Source organism: Rousettus aegyptiacus, unplaced genomic scaffold (assembly GCF_014176215.1).
Source record: "Rousettus aegyptiacus isolate mRouAeg1 unplaced genomic scaffold, mRouAeg1.p scaffold_m13_p_14, whole genome shotgun sequence".
Classification (NCBI taxonomy): Eukaryota; Metazoa; Chordata; class Mammalia; order Chiroptera; family Pteropodidae; genus Rousettus; species Rousettus aegyptiacus.
The window spans coordinates 11,151,676-11,175,459 of record NW_023416289.1 but is presented as its reverse complement, the minus strand read 5'-3'; the positions used below and the strand labels follow the sequence as shown (position 1 = coordinate 11,175,459).

Genomic DNA, 23,784 nt, shown 5'->3' with positions numbered 1-23,784 from the left:
CGTGCCTTCCGTTTCGTTCTTCTTATGGGCTGAGTGACCGTTTTCAGATCTAGTGCAGCTTCTGGGTCTGGAGTGCTGGGTCAGTCACCCCAACTCCAACACTGTATGTGGAGTCGCGTGGATTTTTTTCTTCTCCTTAGTCAATGGAGATAGATAAATGATTGCTGTAAATTTCTGGGGCAGGTGGCAAGCTGGTTTACGGAACATAAGGAGATGAGAACCTCTGGCTTACGGAAAGTAGCATGAATTAATAATCATTTAATTGGCTCCTCCATTATGTTGCTGGTTTGGGAGATGGAAGTTTAGATGGAGGGGATGTCAGCGGTACTTTAGCTAAGAGTCTGATAGTTGAGAAGTGGGGGTAGTGGCCGCCTCTGGCCTCTGCACAAGGATTAAACGTCAGGCAGCATCGCAGGCTCTCAGTGGGCTCACCCTGGGGCCCCCAGAAGGAAGAGGGTCACTGCGTACCTCCTCCAGGGGCCCCTCCACGGTGAAGAGGGGCGATGCAGAAGAAACTCCCCAGCAATGTGGACAGTCACCCCATGCCCAGGGTCTCCCTATGGGAGGTCCCTGGCCAAAGACAGAATGGCTTCTGGCAAAGAATATCTGCCCTGCCCCCAGAGCCAGCTTGGCGTGTGGAGTGATGAGAAGATGCATTTTGCTCACGGAATGAACCAGGTCTACCAGTACTTCTGGTTTGGGAGGGCAAAGTCCTGACTAACAATTAGAGAAAGCCCCAAACTGGGTTCCCTCAGGGTCCATTTCTACTTCATTTCCAGTTTTGCTTCAGGTTTCTTTTTCACGAGGCAGCCGCCCCTCGTCGTGCCTGGCTTCAGAATTGTACCGACTGTGTCACTAGATGAGAAACGAGGCTTGCGTTGCCATTAAATCCTCTGGCCGTCTATAGTGTTGCAAGGACAGCGTCGAAGTTCTCTGTCGCCAGAATTTCAGTGACTCGGATGTAAATTTGTTAGTGAGGATTGGAACTGGCTGAGAATTCATCCTACAAAGAGCGATTTTATCAGGTGACGTTCCAGGGGCCGTGTTTCTTCCATACTTGGCCATTTTATAAGACCCTTCTTTTTCTTTAAGTCACTTCCTACCTGAAGCTTTACTGGGCTTGTTTTAATTACTCTGTATGCTTAGAGCATAAGAAGACCGTGTCTGAAAACGGCAAAGGAAACTTGCACAGACTCGGATGGGCTCTCTCCTCTTCCCTATCCCCTCTAATTAGTATGTCAAGAGGGGTAACTTTTTAAATAGATATTTTTAGAGGTTGAATCTTCCCCACAGAAGCTGAAAGCAAAGGCCGTCCGGGACCTAACGTCCCTATGCATCGGTGATTCCCCCACTAAGGAAGCGATGCATCGATTCTTACGTTTCCCTTCGAGATGAAATTCTTTCGCCCAGAATGCGGAGGCACCTTAGAGAGTGAGATGGAGAGTCTTGAATCAGGCCTGCCTCTCGGCATCTGTCTGTCCTTGTCAGCCGTAGCGGCCAACCCACCCCTGCTGTGAAGAGGCAATGGCGGCCTTCAGCCCAGAAAGCCAGCTTGGAGTTTTTCCATGCTCCACAGCAAGAACAGGCCCGTCCTTTTTGTGCCGTGCGAACGATTCAGGTAGGGCAGCCGGACTCCTGGCAAGTTGAGCAGGTGTCTTCTCACTCCTCACAAAGCTGGCGTGGCAGGGACTCCGCAGCCCGCGAGCCGTCAGGGCCCGGCGGGGGCGTGACCCAGCGCTCCCTTGCCGCGGCGTCCCGCGGCCTGGCTTTCCAAGGCCTGCGCGCGTGTGGTTCCTTGCCACGTTTCTCTCCCCTTGGAAGCTCCAGGATCCCGGCATGTTGTCAGAGGAAGATTCATTGGGACTTCACCCGTTTTCCCGGACGCCGTAGCTGCCAAAATTGAGAAAAATTGCATCAACCAGCAAAGTAAAAAGGGAACCGCCTGATGTTTTGCACAGTATGGATCCGAATATCCACATTTTCACGGGCAGTTCAATTTAAATGCTAAACTCCTTAATTATAATATTAAAAATAATAGAACTCCATGACAGACTTAGAAAATGGGAAAATGTCCATGACGCCATCACCTAAATGCAATCATTTTCTTCTAGTCTTTTTTTTTTTTTTTTTTAGCTGCACCATGGTATAATGCACTTTGTGTCTTATTTCCCCCCCCCCCCAATTAACATTCTCAAGGACGCTTCCATGTTGCATCTTAGCTGTCATTTTCAGCGCCTTCTCGTACCCAGTAGAGTGGCCGTGGCATTATTTACGTAGCCGTGCCCCGTCGGAGGACATCTGCGTGTCTCCGATTCACTCTGTCATCGTGAGAAAACCAGCACAGGTAGTCACCCCTGAGGTGGCTTGCATTTTCGTCACCAGTCTAAACCAGAGGTTCCAGATGCTGGTGTGTAAACTACGTCCGGCCTCCGGAGTGCGTCTGCTCCCACCTCACTGCTGCGACGTCATGGTGGCCTTACAGGGACCAGCGATCGATTTCTTAAATCATGTTTCCTGGACTGTGACGCCTCTTCTAGAATTCAAGTCAAACTTTAGAAAAGTCTTCAGCGCGGAGAGCCACAGCGCTCTTCCGGCGTTCCCCCGGCCTCGCTGGCTCATGCCGACAGTGGGTGCCAGGGACAGAAGCGAGCGAAGCAGAAACGGGTTTTGAGACTCTGGCCCTTTTGAAGTCGTTCAGAGAGAAGCAGCTTGAGAAACACCTCGGACTGTCTGGTGGCCTTGAGTGAACCCCCATCCAGCACACCGATGGAGAACTCGCAGAACCGTTCGCCTGTCTAGGGAAGTTACATGAAGACTTGGGTGCCGTGTGTCGATGGGGATTGGCATGTCGATGTCTGAGGTCAAGGTGGCAGAGGGCCTGTCGGCCTGGTTCACCTAAGCGTTAGGCGCAGTCCCCACATCTCCCAGGAAACAATGGGATTGTGCCTGGGCGTGAACAGAACCTGTTAGGAGACTGGCATGGCTTCGTCTTTAGAGAAGGGGCTAGTGAGCTGCCGGTGGCTGATGTCCTCTTCCAGATCTGAACCGGGAAAAACGCATGCCGCCCTGGGTCGAACAGAGATGAACCTGGGAAGTTTCTACACCAGTGGATGTATCATTTCATGTTACAGCGGGGCTGTTGTGTTACTGGGGAGGAAGTGGAATGAGTGAGCGATTTTATTTTTAAAAATCCTTTATGGGGACTCCTTAGCTCGGGCTCATAAAGAAGCTTTAGAATTCCAGAGCACTTTGAGAGTTTGAAAAAAAAAAATAGTAAAAGTTCTCCTCTCCATGCTTGGCGGGGGAGAGGGGACGGGTGGATTCTGAAACCAGAATTCGCACCTCTGCAGCCTTGTCACAGTTCATCCCGCGTTCAGCATTGCAGGAAGAGGACGGGCTCTGTGGTCCCGTGAGGACGCTCATGCTGCACTGGGTTACGCTGCGATCGCTTTTCAGCTCAGGGTGCTGTCAGCCTCGGTGCCCATTCATTCACACTGCCGAGCACCCGCACGGCTGACAGTCATTCTAAAAGGGGGGTAAGCAGGCGATTGGGGGCCTTTACGAGGTAATGTCATGGTCCCGTGGAGGCAAGTGTGGTTTCAGTTCGGGCAGACTAACAGAAAGACGGGCAGGCATTTGGAGTGGAGTCTGTACCTCGGTTTGCCACGGGCGGAAGGAGGAACAGAAAGTGGCACTTTCCTGAGGCCAGTGCCTCCGGGCTGAAGGTGGACATAGGGGAGGCGAAGGATGGCTGGAAGCAGCCCACACCCAAGGACTGCCTCTGCCTACCCCGAGTTAACACACAGAAGATAACCAGCAAGCAGAGAGGAAAAATGATGGAGAATAAGGAACCTTCTAGGGGCAGAGGGGACTCAAGTCCCTGAAACACTGATTAAAGATACCGGCAGCGGGACTGTTCGGGCAGGGGCCCATCATACTGAGGGGTGTAAACCGTGGGACACCAGGTCCCTCAGGATTAGGTCTGGGGAGGGGGGGAGGGGGGAGGAGCAGGGGACGGGAAGTGGGCCTTGGGGGAACCGACCAAGAATGTTCCAGCACCTAGTTAGTCGGCAGCCAGTCCATCACATTAAATATCCAGCCGTCATGTATTACCTTTCAAGTGAAAATGAATAACTCCCATTAAGAGCAAAATGGGTTTGAAGTCGATTCGAGACAGATTAAAGTACTGTTATGAATGTGTGTGTTGGGAGGAGGAGAGGTCTGTGTGTAATATGCTTGTCCTTGTACTTTTTAAATAATAGATGTCCTACAAACTTATGTAGACCAGGTTACCAGGATACTGGGGTTAAAGGTCACAAGATGTGCATTCAGGGAACAGCATCAACTTCCTGGAATTATTTCCTGCGTTTAGCAATTTTTTCAAAATTATTTTGTGGCCTTATGATTTTAATGAACAAAATCGATTTTCTAAGACTGTTTATTAAAGCACACATCTGTAACGGCAGCATCTCGGTATCCACATCAGAACAAGTTTCGGTGCCGGTCACTACGCTGGGGGACACGGGACGCACTCCTCCCCGAGGGTGGAAACTCAGCTTCCGAAACCAGCGACCCCGGCGCCACGTCAGATTGTTTTCCAGTGGTGGCACTGGGTATACATTTTCTCTCTCCTGTCATCAGGATTTTTTTTTTTTCCTTGCTGCTTTTAACAGAATTCTAAAAAAAAAAAAAAAAAAAATGGAGTTCCACATCCAAAACAAGCGAGACAGTCCAACCGCAGATGCCGACCAGGTTTCGGAATGACGAAACCCAGCCACGCTGGGACACGCGTTTACCTGTGCGTTCCTGGATAAACCTGGCCGCTTTCCCATCGGCGTGTCCTGGGTCCCCTTCCGTGCCTCGGAGAACTCCCACCGACCCTTCCACAGCCACCGGTTGCTCCGGAAGTCTCGAGTGGCGTTCCGCGTTCGTCGGTGTTCCGTTTTGGTTTTTTCGGCGCGGCGTGGTGCAGAGGGCTTGCTCCGGGCAAGCAGAGAGGAACTGGTCCCTGATATCACTCATTCTGAATCAACTTTTGTGTCGGGAGCTTTGGCTAGATTATAAGTTAGATTCACACTCTTCAGTTACTTCTTCCCAAAAAGCGAGTTGCTGAACCCAAACTTGACTCCCCCTCCCCGCCCCCCGTGTTTGTATGTGGATAACCGTGCGAACCGTTCCCAGCTCACATTTGCCACGTCTCCTGTGCTGTGTCTGTCGTGCTGTGATTCCAAGAGCTGGGGCCGTGAAGTCGGGAGCACACAGTTAGTTACATCCGTGAAAACGGCGTGTCTGGAACTCAGGTTGCCTAGTGGTTGGCCAAGCAGTTGGTGACACTCTCCCACCCACCCTCAGCCCTCCTGCTCCCCACAGGCCAGCAGATTGTGTCCTGACTGGGGGAGGTCAGAACAGACTGAATTTAGCTTAATCCAGCTCAGCCTCGTTCATTTCTTTACCTTTTTTCCTGAGTGTTCAGTTGTTCAGGGAGTGACAGAAACTTCACAAGGGAAAAAAGAAACACTTGCTTCTTTTCCAGCGTGCTTGATAAGTCAGTCTGGATGCTCATCCTACTTGAAGTTTTGGTGTTTCAAGAAAATCCCGTGCTATAAATGAATGTTGATTTTCACCCAACATAAACCCTCTGGGAGCTGGCCTGGTCTGGCTGCTGTATTGCATCTTCTGCTTTTTCTTCCAGGATCGTCCAGCCAAGCAGAAAAGGAGCTGACAGATTCTCCTGCAACCTCCAAACGCATCTCCTTCCCAGGTAGCTCAGAGTCTCCCCTCTCTTCGAAGAGACCAAAAACATCGGAGGAGACCAAAGCGGAGCAGGTGAGGCGGGAAGGGGCTCTCGGGGTGGGGTGGAGGGAGTGTTTCGGGCACCGGTGGACAGGGGTCTCGGGCGGGTGGGCTTAGGACACACACAGGTGCTGCTGGGAGCTGCAGATTCACCCAGAGGGGTGGCTGTGTGCCCCACAGATGTACCAGTGTCCCTACTGCAAGTACAGCAACGCCGACGTCAACCGGCTCCGGGTGCACGCCATGACGCAGCACTCAGTGCAGCCCATGCTCCGCTGCCCCCTGTGCCAGGACATGCTCAACAACAAGATCCACCTGCAGCTGCACCTCACCCACCTCCACAGCGTGGCACCCGACTGCGTGGAGAAGCTCATTATGACGGTAAGACAGCCAGGAGCAGGCCCGTGGGGGTCAAAGGTGATGCTATATCATGGACGAGAGAACTAGTGTAGAGGTGGAAATGTCAAAAATGGTCCTAGTTTTGCGACCTTTGTTCTGCCATACCTGCCTCAGACTTGGCGTGACTGTGGCCCAAAGAGCTGCGTACGTATGTGTTTCTCGACCTTCCCTTGTCGTCGTCTTCTCTCCGTGATGCACGCAGAGGCCTAGCGTAGCTGACCGCGTGTGTGAAGAAGTTGTCTTCAGATTCTCCAAAACTTTACTGAGCCGGTCACGTTCTGCTATTATGTCCATTATGTCTCATTCCATCCTCTCAGGAGCGTTTGACCCATTTACATCAACAGCTGAGGAAACAGGCTCAGAGAAGTTGACTGACTCGGTGTCACTTTTAAGGCAGAGTTGAGATTCGAACTCACATCTTTCAACTCTAGGATGTAGCCCTGTAGTGTGAGAGTTTCTCAAGTGGGCACTTTGATTCTCATGGCAGGAAGCTGATCAGTTCCATAGCACATGTTGGTTCTTGAGTGAGGGTTTGCATTTCGAACGTGTTGTTTTGAAAGCATGGCTCTAAGCAGCCTCTATAAATGTGGTACGAAAGGTTAGTATAAAGATTTAAATCTAGTTGTGATGTGGAAACTTGTCCAAGTTCTGCAAGTGACACAAATGTCCTATTTTCTGTACATGCTGGGATGGCCACGAAAGCCCTGTCTTGATCAGTACAGGAAAAACTACTAAGGAGAATTACTCTCACCTCTAACCTACTTCAACAGTGGTGTAATAAGAAGTTAATTTAATCGCCTCTTTGTGTGAAGATTCCTAGAGAGGTAGTCAGAATGCCGTGGGTCATAGACATATAACCTGTAAGCATTTCCCATCCATTTCGTTATGCAGAATTAATGAATAATGTTGCAAATGACGTTCAGTCGTGAGGAACATGTCACTGATGATGCATCAAGAGAACTTTAGCAGCCAGTGGGAAACTCAAAGGCGACCTAGCCTGTGTTTCATGTCAGAGTCGTTTCAAGTATAAATTCACTTTCCATGGGTATTTTCAAATAGACTGGTGAACATTGTTGAGTTTTTCTGTAAGTGGAAACCTCCTTCTGAGAATGGGTGAGTTTCTATAGATGTTACAGGTTTCCTCGGCATTTTTGACAGCTTCGGAAATAACTCAACAAGGGGGATTTTCTCAGGCCTCTCATCACACTTCCCGCTGATGCCTGGAACCCTGGGAACCTGAAATTACAGAAAGATACAGGAAGTGAAGCGTTTTCAGTATTTTCAACATTTTCCTTGTGCTGAGGGGGTTACTTTTCCTGTTTAATAGAAATCTTGTCTAGGATGTGGGCCTCTAGTAACCTGTATGACGATTAGTTTCTTTTATATATCTCTAGAGACTAGAGTGTAAACTATATTCCAGATGTCCATTGTCAGATTTTTAGAAAAGCAGTAACAGTAAGGTACCTTTTAAGTAGCGAGTCTTGTGGTCATTATGCATTTACCACTAGTCCTCAAGGGTGGGATGTTACTGCTGTGTTTGCTTGGGTATCGACTCCCAAGATATTTCTGGGTGTTACTAACTAGCATCTCAAAGCAGTGATTTTCAACCATTTTGGAGACTGACGAACATGATTCAGTAGCCTTCCTGGGTTATCCTGTGTACATTAAAGTTTAACAATCACTTTTAAGCCCTCCCTCAAGTACTATGCATATACAAAATTGCCTGTACAATGCCAGGAAGTATAAGGGTACCCTAAAATGCATCCATGGAACCATGTTAATAAACCCTGTTCCAGAAGAATCCATGATTATGTCAGAGAAACATACTCCCTAAAGTGACTTTGCTTGGCACCTCATGCAGAATCCCCTGTGCACCTCATCTTTCCACAGCAGACAATGGAGATGTTTTCCAGACATTTCTGAAAAGTGTGCAAATTGTGGGAAATGTGCTGATTATAGGAAGTCAATTTGCTAGCAATGAGAGAAAGTTAATGGATTCAGAAATCAAGTTGAAAGTCGTGGGGAATGTAATCGCATAGGGGTGTGTGTAAGGATGACCCGGTACTCTCTCTCTCTGCATGAGAAGATGGAATTCTTGCATGGCCCTCAGTGTCGAATTGGTTTTTTAAGTTATGAGGAAGGTTCGTGTTGAGCTAAGTGGCACATTTCCATGTTGATCCTTCATTACATTAGGAGCTAGAGGGGAATCTGTGGCCATACCCTACGGTGAACTCAGAATCCTGCTTGGAGGAATGGATCTTGGTCTCTGCCCTGAGGAATCAAAACAGATGCCGTGTCCTTCCTCAGTAGTTTGGTGTTAAAACAGAATTTGCATTCGTTTTACAACTAAGTGATCATAATGAATCTGTGGTTAAAATCATGCCTCTGGAGGCTATTTTACTGTGATTTGATTAGAAAATTGGCCATGGGGAAGTATTGGTTAGGCTTTCTGACCATTTATCTGTTCGTTCCTGGCCAACTGGAGCAGGGAACTCTGAAAACAGCATGAGAAATGCCCCTCAAATCGGAGCTCCATTTTCTAAACCATATCATTAAGAAATGGCCAGTGTACAGTCATTCATCCTCTGAGAAAGTTATGTCTGCTTTGTCCCTGAGTGTCTGGGATGACTAGCAGTGAGAGGAGTGAATCTTCCTCCTTGCCCAGTGGTTTGGCTGACTTAGCTGCCTTTCTTTGACTGCGGAGTAGGAAAAGCTGGCAAAATCCACCAAATAGACAGTTCCTGGCAGACATGGAGGTGGGTCCAAGGTATCTAAAGCTATAAATTCTGGTAAACATTTTTTGCTGTCTGGTTCCAAGGTCTCAGGATCTGGTTTGAATTGGGTTTCAGTCCCTCTAAAAGTAAATTCCACCCTGATAAATGGAAATAGATTACTTTCTACACAATGTCTTTCCGTTCAGTTGTAAATGGAGAGTGTTTTGAGGAGGCTTCATTTAATAATACCTTATCAGACAGCTTTCAGGAACCTGCAGTGTCTAATATGTCTGTTGCTATGGTAACAGCTGCTTGCTTATGCTCTGCATCTCATATCTGTGTCTTCCATGGGCCCCCTTCTTTTTACTGATGAAGGAGCTTGAAAAATATTCTCCACTGGGAACAATTGCAGCTCTGGCCCTCCGCTGTGGAAGCTGCACCCACAGCACTTCATTCTGCGATCGGCCTATTGGAAACCGAGCTCCAGAGGGTGTCTCTGCACACATGATGTGAAAGAAGGAAATCTATAAAGCTTAAGGGCGATGAGACAAGTGCCCCTCCCCGCCCCCGCCCCATGTCAAACCCACAGAACTCTCGCCTATGTACAGAGAACTTGGAGTTCACGTGGGTGGCGGGGATGTGGGAACTGCGGCTCTGTGCCCTCATTCTCCCACTCTTTTGGAGAAGGAGGGTCGGAGGCAGAGGGGACCTGTTTCTAGCCCTAAATGACCATGGGAAAGACCACCTACCATGCATTTCAATACCCTTAAATTATTCTAATTGATCACTAACACTCTAAGTGAAAGGACACACCACTGGGATCCTGGAGCATTAATATAAGGAAATTGTCTTTGTTCTTTGATCATTTAAGAAAATGTGACCTCACAGTGGAGATGGGGATTGGCTCCTGAGCAGCCCACACATACACACGCACGCCCCCCCACACACACACACGCACACGCACGCACGCCCGCATGCATACACACACATGCGTGTGTGTGTACATATAGTTCTGTCTCGTGATTTTTTTTTTTTTTTTATTCATGTTTCCTGATTCTCTGGGCTCATTCTGTGCCTCTGCCACGATGCGTCTCTGGGACAGGCTAGCCATCACTGGGGCTCTTCAGTGGCCACTGGCCCTGGGGCTGTCACACCTGCCTGGGTACCAGCTCTCTCACTTTGTCTCCATCTCAGAGGAAAGTAATGAAAATAATCGGGCTTCATTAATTCCAAGCCCTGTGAGATGATAGCCATTTGGAGCCTGTTTGCCAATTAGGTGGTCTAAATTAGAAGTGACCTTGGTATACTGCCACTGCTTGCCTCTCCGAGTCTAATGAAGCTCTTCTCTCCAATTCATTCTCCTTCTCAGCTCTCTTTTCTCTTTTTTCTTTTCACTCCCGCTCTCACTCTCAGTGTGGGGGGGGGGGCGGGGGAGCTGTGAATGTGAATCGTTCATGCATTTCCTGTTCTCCATCCACCTCCTTTTTTACTCGCTCATTCTTAGTTTTAAAGTCAGGTTCACAGCTGCATTTGGCCCGCACAAATAGTAACATGGCCTTGCAGTTTTTCCTCATGGGTTTTATGTCGTCGTCGTCGTGGTTTTATAAAAAAGGACACACAACTAAGTAGAAGACGTTTTAGAGTGGAAACGAGACAGAGGGAGAGAAACTTGGCCCTCTAGACTCCATGTTCCGTTTGGGAAGGTGGTGAAGGAAGGTAAAAAACCTCTGAACCTCTCCAGCCAAGAGGTGCCCTGGCCTGCTCAGTGCATTAGTGCAGAGACCAGGGAGCAGGCCCCAGTGGCCAGGTGGGTGCAGGAGAGGAAGTGAGCAACTGGCCTCCCACTAGAGCAGCCGGCTGTAGATCCACAGCGAGCTGGGCTGCTCAGCTCTGGAAGCAGGTGGGTTTTAACCTTATGCTTAAATTTTTCTAATGGGACCAGCATCTCATTCGTTCACAAGGATGTGGAGACCTGCCAGGTCTGTGCTGGGAAGGCCTGTGTCTGAGACTCTCCCTCTTTTCCCCTCCCTCTGAGGGTCTTCATTCTGTTGATTTTCACTGAAAAGTGAAGGATTTGAGGCTCCTTCGGGAGTGCAGGTTTTGGCAAGTCTATACTTGGAAAAGTAAGCCTTTCAGAAAGAAGCCCCACTTAGGCAAGCAATGACCAGGCTGCAGGGATGAGGGTCTCAGAGAAACTAGGTTCATTACAACTTCTAAGAAAATACGTTTGCTTTCCAGCATGTGGAACTTGTTGATTGCATTGATTTAACCTCAGACAGGGTGGCCTTGGGAGGTGAGTTTGCGTGGATAGGCCTGTGGGAACGTCGTAAAGTACTCCCTGTGGCTGGCTGCCCACGGTGCTGTTTTTGGCCGCTCCACATCCAGGACCTGGAGAGAGCAAGGAGGGCAGAGGGCTCCTTGTAATGTCGACGTCTTCTGCCAAGGAAAAATAAACATTGGCAGCCCCTACCAAATGTCATAGTGGGGGCCGGACCCACATCTAAGCTTCAGTTTTATAAGGTGTGTCCTTGGGGCTTTAAGGTCCAGTCACCTCATAGAAATTTGAATGGCATTAAATCGTAATCATAAATATAATGGTGAACTGAACAAGAGGTAGGAACTAGTTATTTATGAACCCATATCACCTCTCCTAGTAGTCAAGAGCAATTAACTCGAGTCCATGAATTTCCCTCTAGGGAGCCTGTGATTTCCCAAAATTATCTGCAATAGTCTGTGTGTGGAAGTATTTTTCAAGGAGTCTACAACTTTGATCAGATTTTCTAAAGAGTGTGTGATCTCTAAAAGATTAATTATTCTGGATTGCGGGCTTCCTGGGCACAAGGACTTGGTCTTGCTCTCTCACAGTCATGCAGCACAGGGATGCTCGGCGGCGTTTAGTGAATGATGGTCAAGTGCATGGATGAGCAGAGTCACCGGAGGCCAGGCCCCTCCTTCTCAACAGCTGAGCTGCTTTGGCATTGCTTAAGCTTGAAGACTTTTAGGATCAGTGTGGAACTCTTCTGTCCCACTGTTTTGTATGAGAATGGCTTGAACTTGAAGAATTTCGGCATCAGAGCAGAACTCCGCGTCTCGTTACGCATGAGGCCTGTTTACTTCTCAGGAAGATTAGGGTCACTGCTTTTCAGTCTTTCAGCACCCCAGCTCAGGCCATAGCTTCTTCCTTAGCTCTGTGAGGAATGTCGCTGGCTTGGCTCAGAAGGGTGGGAGGGACACCTGTAGCCTCTGGTGGACCACCATGGAACTGCCCTTTGTGTGGCTGAGGGCCATCTTGAGAGAACCAAATTCTGAGGAAGTCATGGCTCTAATCAGTTTGATTTTCTTACCAGAAAAACTTCCTTTTCCTTTTGGTTAAAAGTCTGTTTTAATAGTCTCAGGTCCCCTCAACAGCATTAATGGACAGACTATGGGGACATAATTGAACATAGTCAGTGTTTATTGGTATACAGATTATTAGAAGATTCAGTCTACGTGGATAGTGTGGTCAGTGTAGGTGTTTGGACTGGATCGTGTGCTATTATCCAGACAGAACCACAACTTTTTGGCTTTAAGTCTGTGGATGAGGATGGAGAGGAGGCAAAGGGAGGAGGGGAAGGGGGAGAGAGTACGTGTGCACACCTGTGTCTGGCAGGGGAGCTGCTGGTGGGATCTAGTTATTTGAGGGCCTCTGAGGCTGGCGCGTCCTTGGCATGGCCCTGGTCGTGCCGTAGAAAGCTACATGCTCCAGTGCTCCTCGCAGAAGGGAAGGTCTTGACAGGATTGTGCTCAGCACGGCTGAATGATCGCTTTTCCTGCTGACGTTCAGCTGTCCATCAGAGACCGCGGCCGGGACAGTCCGAGCCTTCCACACAGTTTGGGAGCCAGCTATGACTGGAGAACAGCGGGGAGCTCCTCGGTGAGCTGTCAGCAGGACGAAATTTATGGCTCTGTGAAAAAGCACGCAGACTTTGAGTGGAAAGCTTTGGGAGCTGGTCAGAGGGAGGAACGGGCACAGGCACGGGACGTTCGTGTCGGCACGCTGGCGTGGGGCGCTCCACAGCCTGCGCGGCAAGGCGGCTTCCGTTCTCAGCCCCTCTGTGCACACCCGTGCGCAGACAGGCCCCACCGGAATTTCTGGATCCTTTGGATTCCCTTTAGGGATATTCCTTTTTGCCTCCCGGGAATCTCTTGCCCTTTAAAATTTTGTCTAGCAAGGCTTTTTCTTTCTTCTCGGGGAGAGGTTGGGTATTGCTATAGATGAGAAGATGCAGGTAGATAAAAGTAATTACTTAAACACATATGGGGCAAGACTTACAGGTTTGGAGGTCCAGATTAAGATGCAGAGGAGCATGTGAGGTTGATGATTATATTTCGGGGAGAGTTAATTGATGGAAGGTGAAGGCAGACAAAGAGCCGCTGCTTACTGCCTTCTTGAATCCCAATCAGGAATTATGATTAAAGTCGCGGCGAGACAACACAGGGCTGATGAATTGGTGTCTTTTTTTTTTTCCTTTTTTTGCCGTCATTCACACTTGATTGACTTCAACCTTTCAAGTGCAAAAGTCTCTCTTTTCCATTATTATTCATAGCCATCTGAGTTTTTCTAATTAAAGTGTATGAAAACAATTACTGATCCGTCGTACTGAGTCTGTTAGAGGGGATGTCTGCCTTACTGTAATGCGTATAAAAAGCCCACAGTTTTCTATAATGATGTGCAGCTGAGGTGTTAGATAATTTTATTCTTTTTTACTCTGTAGGGCTTTTTTTTTATTTCTCATGATTCATTTTCCATAATTCCGAAAGACCCCAAGAAAGGACTGATCCTGCAGCTACAACTGAGAAAGGATGTAGGGGGGAGTCTTTTTTCCTTTCCCTTTCTCCCCCCTCTTGCCCTCAACCTGGTACTCCCCCTTGGCTGAGGACTGTAAATTAATCGGTGACCTTTCACTTCTTGGATTCCCGCTGGACTCCCCAACCGCACTGGTCAGAAATGCTTTCTGTTAAAAGGAAAATAGATGGAGTGAGTTTGGCAATCTCTGCTCTATTCCCAACGATTCATCAACAGCTAAGCTGTACCCAGCTGCCGAGGAGCGGTGTGAGGGTGCAGATGTCCGTGAGAAGGAATTCTGTGTCACACATGTTCACCTGCCATGCACCTGCTCTTTGTAAACACAGGGTTTCTCAAGAGCCCTCTCCCTAGGGCCTGTTGCTTAATTTTTGCACCTTTTGGTATCCGGGTTGCCGAAATTATTCTAATACACCTAAGTGTGTTGAGGAGTTCTCTTTGGTGTTGATGGGGACAGTTTGCTGGGTTTCCTCCAGCATTCGAGCCTAACACCAATGCGTCTAGTAACAAGTCATCTGCTATTTTGAGCAAGGCCAGGATCTTCATTAAACATTAGTAGTAATTTTTTAAAAATATTTTAAATTTTGAACAGTAATCAGGGGTTCCAGTTGTTGCAAGTGAAGATGTTCGCGTCTCAATGGGAAAGTACTGCCTCCCAGCGGGGCTGGGCACTGTGTAGAAAGGTTAGTGGTGACTGTAGCCTCTGCTCCTGTCACCTCCAGGTCAGTTCATTTCTCAGGCTGTCATCAAACAGGAGATGATTTCTAATTCATATAGGAATATCATCCCCAATTACTTTCCCACCCTATAGCAAGCAGGCAAAGGGATAGTGCTTATTTTTTAAACAAATAACCTTTTATCCTTACAGTGGATATCGACAGCTGCTTATCACATTAACGTCAGGTGAATGATAAGTTGTTTGGACAAGCTTCTGGCCAGATGGCGGGGAAGCCTAGAGAAATGTCTGAGGCTCTGACCTAAAATTGTAGCTCTTTTGACCCAGGCTAATTCTGGAACTGCTGTATGAGGAAACAATGGCGTGGTCAGTGTGGGGCCGCCCTGGTGTACGTGCGGCGTGGGGCACCCTCTGCGGGTGGGCCGCTGGCCGGAGGGTCCCTCTGACGCTGCGTACCTTGGGCAGAGACTCCAGGAGAAATCCTGGCTTAAGTGAATCCTGCGCTTGGGCTCAGCTTGTAAAGGGTTACGAAATGTTGTTTCTTAGAAGATCTGCCGGCGTGCGTGCCCTTAGCCTTCCTTTGTTCTCTTCTTCTCTTCTCACCCTTTCCTTTGCTCTTACTCCCCTCCTCTTCTTGCCTGAATACATTTGAAAACAGTACTACAATGCTCCCTGCTTCAAGATTACAGTGTACTTTACTAGGTATGATTTAATTAGGGCCCTTATTATGTTTTCAGCAGCTTAAGGTGGGCCTTTCAACTTATCTACCTAATTGGTTGCACAAGAAGTTTCACAGCCCATGACAAAACATTGTCAGTGATCAAAGTCAAAATTCTGCATAAAAGAAAAATATTAATAATAAGATTATTCTTCAAGTGTGCACTGCTAATTATGTCCAGAATGTAACCGTAGAAACACTTTTGACTGATGTGAGCTTTGTCTAATAAACATGAATCTTCAGTGAGCTATGAAAAGTGACACCTCTAGCTTCACCCTGGTGAGGGCTAATTTTGCTCCTTAAATAATTTTTACACATTTCCCTGTTTTGTGTCTCTTTCCTCTCCATGTGACGCTCTCCATTTCTCCGCCTCTCGCTCCCCAGGTGACCACCCCGGAGATGGTGATGCCCAGCAGCATGTTCCTCCCCGCGGCTGTTGCAGATCGCGACGTGAACCCCAGTGTGGAGGAGGCGGGAAAGCAGCCTGGTCAGTGTGACATTATTCCCTACCCCTGCGAAGAGAAATGAAATGGAATCCTGGGCCGAGACTTTCATAGAGCGAGGGTGCTGAGAACCCTTTGCAGTATGCCTAGGCTGAATGTAGCTGATCGGGAGATGAGGGGCACTGCCGTCAGCGACTTTATGTTCTGGTCCTTGGCATTAGTTGTATAATATATGGTTCAGAGTGAGGGAATCAGGTGAGGAGCAGGGGGATTTCGGTGAACACAAGTCCTCGTAGGGACGGAATAACCAGGGACTCAGTCAGTAGACCCATAACTCGCCATCCTAAGCTGTTAAACAGTCCATCTCTGAGGACTTAATTACTGGGGCCTGGGGGATCACATGGGTGGTTTCGGGGCACTGGGTCAGTTATCTCTCTAGGAGCTGCCTCTGCACAGAGTTCTTTGAGTCTTCTGCGATTGCCTGGGGGTGCAACGGAGGCGTGTTTGGAAGGAACACGTTGTAGACCTAGGCAGTGCTGGTGGTGGGCGCCCCGCAGCGGTTCCTATCTCGAGAGGTCATTAGACCTCTGTTCATGAGGCGCTCCTACATCTTTCACCCCTTGTCAGCAAGATTTAAGATGCCTTGCAATTTTTCCATATTAAGGCAGTGGACAGCTGACCTGTGAAAGGGTCAGAATATTTATGAATGTGATGCAATCTCACCGTAGAAAAAAATTTACTGTGTTTTAATAATTGGCTACTTGAATATTCATGGTTTATTGAATCAAGATGACAATCAAAAGTCATGTTATAACAAGAAATTAAATGCCTAAAAAGTCTTATAAAATTTCTTAAAGTACAGTAGACAAGCAGTTCTTATAAATTCCCCATAACTCAGGACAGCATTAATTCACCTATTCTACAGTTCAGATCCATGTAAAAGGTAAATCCAGTCTAAAAATCTACCGAGCAGTTCTTTGAGAAATTGAGGATTCTGAGTCGAGTAAGTAAACCTTGTTTAAAAGACAGACAGATCATGATACGATACAGGCCTAGTATGAGTCAAAACGTTTTGTATTACCTTTTTTCTCCCCTCCGTTCATGTGTGCCTGCTGGGGGGTGGGGAGAAAGTGGGAGGCTGTGTGGAGTGTGTTCGGGTTGGGTTATCTCCCTCATCATCAGATCCCGTGTCCACGAGGCCTGGCCAGGTAGATAGTTCTGGGTGCCATCCTTGAAACAAAGCCTTCCTTATCACTGGGCTTGGTGTTTTCTTCACAGAAACCTCAGAGGATCTTGGAAAGAACATCTTGCCCTCCATGAGCACAGAGCACAGCGGAGATCTGAAACCCTCTCCTGCCGACCCGGGCTCTGTGAGAGAAGATTCAGGCTTCCTGTGCTGGAAGAAGGGGTGCAACCAGGTCTTCAAGACTTCTGCCGCTCTTCAGACGCACTTCAACGAGGTTCACGCCAAGAGGCCTCAGCTGCCCGTGTCAGATCGCCACGTGTACAAATACCGCTGTAATCAGTGCAGCTTGGCTTTCAAGACTATTGAAAAGCTGCAGCTCCATTCTCAGTACCATGTGATCAGAGCCGCCACCATGTGCTGCCTTTGTCAGCGCAGTTTCCGAACTTTCCAGGCTCTGAAAAAACACCTTGAGACAAGCCACCTGGAGTTGAGCGAGGCTGACATCCAGCAGCTTTACGGTGGCCTCCTGGCCAACGGGGACCTTCTGGCAATGGGAGACCCTACCCTGGCTGAGGACCACACCATAATTGTTGAGGAAGACAAGGAAGAGGAGAGTGACTTGGAAGAGAAACAGAGCCCGACGGGCAGTGACTCTGGGTCGGTACAGGAAGACTCAGGCTCAGAACCGAAGAGAGCTCTGCCTTTCAGGAAAGGCCCCAACTTTACCATGGAGAAATTTCTGGACCCTTCTCGCCCTTACAAGTGTACCGTCTGCAAGGAATCTTTCACTCAAAAGAACATCCTGCTAGTGCACTATAATTCTGTCTCCCATCTGCATAAGCTAAAGAGAGCCCTTCAGGAATCAGCCACCGGTCAGCCAGAACCCACCAGCAGCCCAGACAACAAACCTTTTAAGTGTAACACTTGTAACGTGGCCTACAGCCAGAGTTCCACTTTGGAGATCCACATGCGGTCCGTGTTGCATCAAACCAAGGCGCGGGCAGCCAAGCTGGAGGCTGCAAGTGGCAACAGCAATGGGACTGGGAACAGCAGCAGTGTCTCCCTGAGCTCCTCCACCCCAAGTCCCGTGAGCACCAGTGGCAGTAACACCTTTACCACCACCAACCCAAGCAGTGCTGGCATCACACCAAGCTCCAGCTTACTGAACCAAATGCCCACTGAAAGTGTAGGGATGCCGCCCCTGGGGAATCCCATCACTGCCACCATCGCTTCCCCTTCAGAGCCCAAGGAAGCCAATCGGAAGAAGCTGGCAGATATGATTGCATCGAGGCAGCAGCAACAGCAGCAGCAGCAGCAACAGGCACAGACACTGGCCCAGGCCCAAGCTCAAGTTCAAGCTCACCTGCAGCAGGAGCTACAGCAGCAGGCTGCCCTGATCCAGTCTCAGCTGTTTAACCCCGCGCTCCTTCCCCACTTCCCCATGACCACCGAGACGCTGCTGCAGCTGCAGCAGCAGCAGCACCTCCTCTTCCCCTTCTACATCCCCAGTGCTGAGTTCCAGCTCAACCCTGAGGTGAGCTTGCCGGTGACCAGTGGGGCCCTGACACTCACGGGGACGGGCCCAGGCCTGCTGGAAGATCTGAAGGCTCAGGTTCAGATGCCCCAGCAGAGCCACCAGCAGATTCTGCAGCAGCAGCAGCAGCAGCAAAGCCAGCTTTCTCTGCCCCAGAGTCACTCTGCTCTCCTACAGCCTAGCCAGCACCCTGAAAAGAAAAACAAATTGGTCATCAAAGAAAAGGAAAAAGAAAGCCAGAGAGAGAAGGATGGTGCCGAAGCGGGAGAGGGCAACTCGGGCCCAAAGGAGTCCACGCCAGATGCCCTGAAGGCCAAAGAGAAGAAAGAGCTGGCGGCGGGGGGCGGCGCGGAGCCGGCCGTGCTTCCTCCGCGCATCGCCTCGGATGCCAGAGGGAACGCCACGCGGGCCCTGCTGGAGAACTTTGGCTTTGAGCTGGTCATTCAGTACAACGAGAACAAGCAGAAGGTGCAGAAGAAGAACGGGAAGACCGAGCAGGGGGAGAGTCTGGAAAAGCTCGAGTGCAACTCCTGTGGCAAGTTATTTTCCAACATCTTGATTTTAAAGAGTCATCAAGAGCATGTTCATCAAAATTATTTTCCCTTTAAACAGCTGGAGAGGTTTGCCAAACAGTACAGAGAGCACTACGATAAACTGTACCCCCTGAGGCCCCAGACTCCAGAGCCACCACCACCTCCCCCGCCACCGCCCCCGCCCCCGCTCCCCGCGGCCCCGCCGCAGCCTGCTTCCACACCGGCCATCCCTGCGTCTGCACCGCCCATCACCTCGCCCACGATCGCACCGGCCCAGCCATCCGTTCCGCTCACCCAGCTGTCCATGCCCATGGAGCTGCCCATCTTCTCGCCACTGATGATGCAGACGATGCCACTGCAGACCCTGCCGGCACAGCTGCCCCCTCAGCTCGGACCTGTGGAACCTCTGCCCGCGGACCTGGCCCAGCTGTACCAGCATCAGCTCAACCCGAGCCTGCTGCAGCAGCAGAACAAGAGGCCGCGCACCAGGATCACAGATGACCAGCTCCGAGTCCTGCGGCAGTATTTTGACATTAACAACTCCCCCAGTGAAGAGCAGATCAAAGAGATGGCCGACAAGTCTGGGTTGCCCCAGAAAGTGATCAAGCACTGGTTCAGAAACACTCTCTTCAAAGAGCGGCAGCGTAACAAAGACTCCCCGTACAACTTCAGCAACCCTCCTATCACCAGCCTGGAGGAGCTCAAGATCGACTCCCGGCCCCCTTCGCCGGAGCCTCAAAAGCAGGAGTACTGGGGAAGCAAGAGGTCTTCGAGAACGCGGTTTACCGACTACCAGCTGAGGGTCCTGCAGGACTTTTTCGATGCCAACGCTTACCCAAAGGACGATGAATTCGAGCAGCTCTCTAATTTACTGAACCTTCCAACCCGAGTCATAGTGGTGTGGTTTCAAAATGCCCGACAGAAAGCTAGGAAAAATTACGAGAATCAGGGAGAGGGCAAAGATGGGGAGCGGCGTGAGCTCACGAACGATAGGTATATTCGAACGAGCAACTTGAACTACCAGTGCAAAAAATGTAGCCTGGTGTTTCAGCGCATCTTTGATCTCATCAAGCACCAGAAGAAGCTGTGTTACAAAGATGAGGATGAGGAGGGACAGGATGACAGCCAAAACGAGGATTCCATGGATGCCATGGAAATCCTGACACCCACCAGCTCCTCCTGCAGCACCCCGATGCCCTCGCAGGCTTACAGCGCCCCGGCACCATCAGCCAACACAGCTTCCTCCGCTTTCTTGCAGCTTACAGCAGAGGCTGACGAGCTGGCTCCCTTCAGTTCGAAGACCGAGGCGAGTGATGAGAAACCAAAGCAGGCTGAACCTCCCAGTGCACAGCCAAACCAAACCCAAGAAAAGCAAGGACAACCAAAGGCAGAGCTGCAGCAGCAAGACCACCCTGAGCAAAAGACAAACTTAGCCCAGCAGAAGCTCCCACAGCTGACGTCCCCCACTTCGTTACCACAGCCCCCTCAACAGTGCCCCTTGCCCCAGTCGAGCCCCAGTCCTTCCCAGCTCTCCCACCTGCCCCTCAAGCCCCTCCACACGTCGACTCCTCAACAGTTGGCAAACCTACCTCCTCAGCTAATCCCCTACCAGTGCGACCAGTGCAAGCTGGCGTTCCCATCATTTGAGCACTGGCAGGAGCATCAGCAGCTTCACTTCCTGAGTGCACAGAACCAGTTCATCCATCCTCAGTTTCTAGACAGGTCACTGGATATGCCTTTCATGCTGTTTGACCCGAGTAACCCTCTCCTGGCGAGCCAGCTGCTCTCTGGGGCCATACCTCAGATCCCAGCAAGCTCAGCCACTTCTCCTTCAACGCCCACCTCCACGATGAACACTCTGAAGAGGAAGCTGGAGGAAAAGGCTAGTGCAAGCCCTGGCGAAAATGACAGCGGGACAGGAGGAGAAGAGCCCCAGAGGGACAAGCGTTTGAGGACAACTATTACACCAGAACAGCTAGAAATTCTCTACCAGAAGTATCTGTTGGACTCCAATCCAACTCGAAAGATGTTGGATCACATTGCGCACGAGGTGGGCTTGAAGAAACGTGTGGTACAAGTCTGGTTTCAGAACACCCGCGCCCGGGAAAGGAAAGGGCAGTTCCGGGCGGTGGGCCCGGCACAGGCCCACAGGAGATGCCCTTTCTGCAGAGCCCTTTTCAAAGCCAAGACTGCCCTGGAGGCACATATCCGGTCCCGTCATTGGCATGAAGCCAAGAGAGCTGGCTACAACCTCACTCTGTCTGCAATGCTCTTAGACTGCGATGGGGGGCTCCAGATGAAAGGAGACATTTTTGATGGAACTAGCTTCTCCCACTTACCCCCAAGCAGCAGTGACGGCCAAGGTGTTCCCCTCTCACCTGTGAGTAAAACCATGGAGTTGTCTCCCAGAACTCTTCTTAGCCCTTCTTCCATCAAGGTGGAAGGGGTTGAAGACTTTGAAAGCCCGTCTATGTCCTCGGTTAATCTCAACTTTGACCAAACCAAGCTGGACAATGATGACTGTTCCTCTGTCAACACAGCAATCACAGACACCACTACCGGTGACGAGGGCAATGCAGATAACGACAGTGCCACGGGAATAGCAACTGAAACCAGATCCTCTTCTGCGCCTAACGAGGGGCTGACCAAAGCGGCCATGATGGCAATGTCCGAGTACGAAGATCGGCTGTCATCTGGTCTGGTCAGCCCAGCCCCGAGCTTTTACAGCAAAGAATATGACAATGAAGGTACAGTGGACTACAGCGAAACCTCAAGCCTCGCAGACCCCTGCTCCCCAAGTCCTGGTGCGAGCGGGTCGGCAGGCAAATCTGGAGACAGCGGGGATCGGCCCGGGCAGAAACGTTTTCGCACTCAAATGACCAACCTGCAGCTGAAGGTCCTCAAGTCATGCTTTAATGACTATAGGACGCCCACCATGCTAGAGTGCGAGGTCCTGGGCAATGACATTGGACTGCCAAAGAGAGTTGTTCAGGTCTGGTTCCAGAATGCCCGGGCAAAAGAAAAGAAGTCCAAGCTAAGCATGGCCAAGCATTTTGGTATAAACCAAACGAGTTACGAGGGACCCAAAACAGAGTGCACTTTGTGTGGCATCAAGTACAGCGCTCGGCTGTCTGTACGTGACCATATCTTTTCCCAACAGCATATCTCCAAAGTTAAAGACACCATTGGAAGCCAGTTGGACAAGGAGAAAGAATACTTTGACCCGGCCACTGTACGTCAGTTGATGGCTCAGCAAGAGTTGGACCGGATTAAAAAGGCCAATGAGGTCCTCGGACTGGCAGCTCAGCAGCAGGGGATGTTCGACAACGCCCCTCTCCAGGCTCTTAACCTTCCCGCGGCATATCCGGCGCTCCAGGGCATTCCTCCCGTGTTGCTCCCCAGCCTCAACAGCCCCTCCTTGCCGGGCTTCACGCCATCCAACACAGGTGGGTTCTGCTCTAGGTGATTCTGTCGGCATCAAACAGCTGCCCAGGCAGCACCTTGTTCCATGGCTGCCACCCAGGCCCTCTGAGTGTTGGGCAGATGGGAAGCTTACCTTTCTGATTCTCCCACGGGAGCAAAACTTCAGGTCGCTTTCGTGGAGTCTGCCTGGAGCTATGTGTTCTTTGCCTTCCCAGGTCAGGAGTGGCACCTCCTCTGAAACCATCCTCACGCCCTGCATTCAACAGCATGACCAGGGTGTAAGCTCTAGGGGAGAACTTTTGAGAGTCCTGTCATATTAGATCCTGAGATATTTTCGAGAAGTTTCCATCAGAGATCCTTCCATCCATTCTTTGTGGAAATCCTGATCCTATTTAGTAGCTGTTAAACATATAAGACAAGAGTTGAGTATCCCAGCTAATTCTGGATCATACCCTGTGCAAACTCACTGAAGAGCATTCAAATCAGCTCCTTGCCCTCACTGGTGGTCCTGTCCCCGCCTGTTCAGAGCTGCATCAGCAGGGGCTCTGAACACCTGGGGCTCTTCTGGCCAGAATAGCAGTATCTCATTAGTTTCTAATGAGACACCTTCATACCTGCATGCACTGACCAGGATCTTGTATTGGGCAATGTGGTTTTGACATGTGTGATAGTCCTCTAGACAGACAAAAATGTTAATGGTCATTTGTAGGAGTATTCTATCATCCTTTCATTTTCTTTTGCCCAGGTCCTTTTCCCAGCCCTCTAATTCAGTCACATACTTGGTACTCTTATTTTTCCACTTATTAGGGAGTTTCACAGTTCTTCCTTGTGTACCGCTCTTGTTCCCCTGTCCTCGCCATATGCTCTGGATCCACCTGTCTTTGCTAAATTGGATCTTCACCTCCATGATCCTGTGAGATGGATGTAGGCACAAGTTAATAATTCCCCCCCTCCCCACGTCCTGCACTGACCAGTGCACATTCACCAAAGGAGAGCCCCTCAAAGTACCTTTTTGCCTTCAAAAGGTATCTCTGTTTCCAGGGGTTGAAGCACTCCGGCTGCTTCCTGGTGCAGTCCTGGTTTCTGGTTGAATTAGACCCAAGTTCTACAATTTTGGCAGTGTTTTATAGAGCATGAAGCTACCTCCCTTCCTGGTCCCAGTTTCTTATCCAAAGTGAAGAACAAGAAAGGAGTAAGATATAGAAGTCATTGCTTATATTAGTTGGCAAGTAATGTGACAGAATGATGTTCAAGCCAGCTAGACATAAGCCAAGAAACAGGCTGTGGAAAGTGGCCAGACACAGAATTACCCTTGCAGCCCAGGACTTTGGCAGAAGAGCTTGGAAAGGCCTGACATTTCATAATTATGTGAAAAAATTAGAATCCGAATGTCTGATCTATTCCCCTTGTTATACAGACGAGAAACCTGAGGCCCAGAGGGGTCAAGACCATTCAGTAAGCAAGGGCAGGAGCCAGAGCTCTCGCCCAGGCCTCTGGGCTCCCAGTGCTATTTGCTCCTTCC

The 23,784-nt window shown here is 49.8% G+C and overlaps 1 protein-coding gene across 4 annotated transcripts in view; it reads left to right on the top strand.

Moving 5' to 3' along the window:
* Positions 1-23,784, top strand: part of ZFHX3 (zinc finger homeobox 3) — a 232,558-nt gene that overhangs the window by 200,470 nt on the left and 8,304 nt on the right. For all 4 annotated transcript variants that reach the window (XM_036232104.1, XM_016146869.2, XM_036232107.1 and 1 more), the window contains 4 exons: positions 5,693-5,826; positions 5,974-6,174; positions 15,528-15,630; positions 16,865-22,285. In XM_036232104.1, coding sequence (XP_036087997.1) covers positions 5,693-5,826; positions 5,974-6,174; positions 15,528-15,630; positions 16,865-22,285 — 5,859 coding nt within the window. The remainder of the gene's footprint in view (positions 1-5,692; positions 5,827-5,973; positions 6,175-15,527; positions 15,631-16,864; positions 22,286-23,784) is intronic.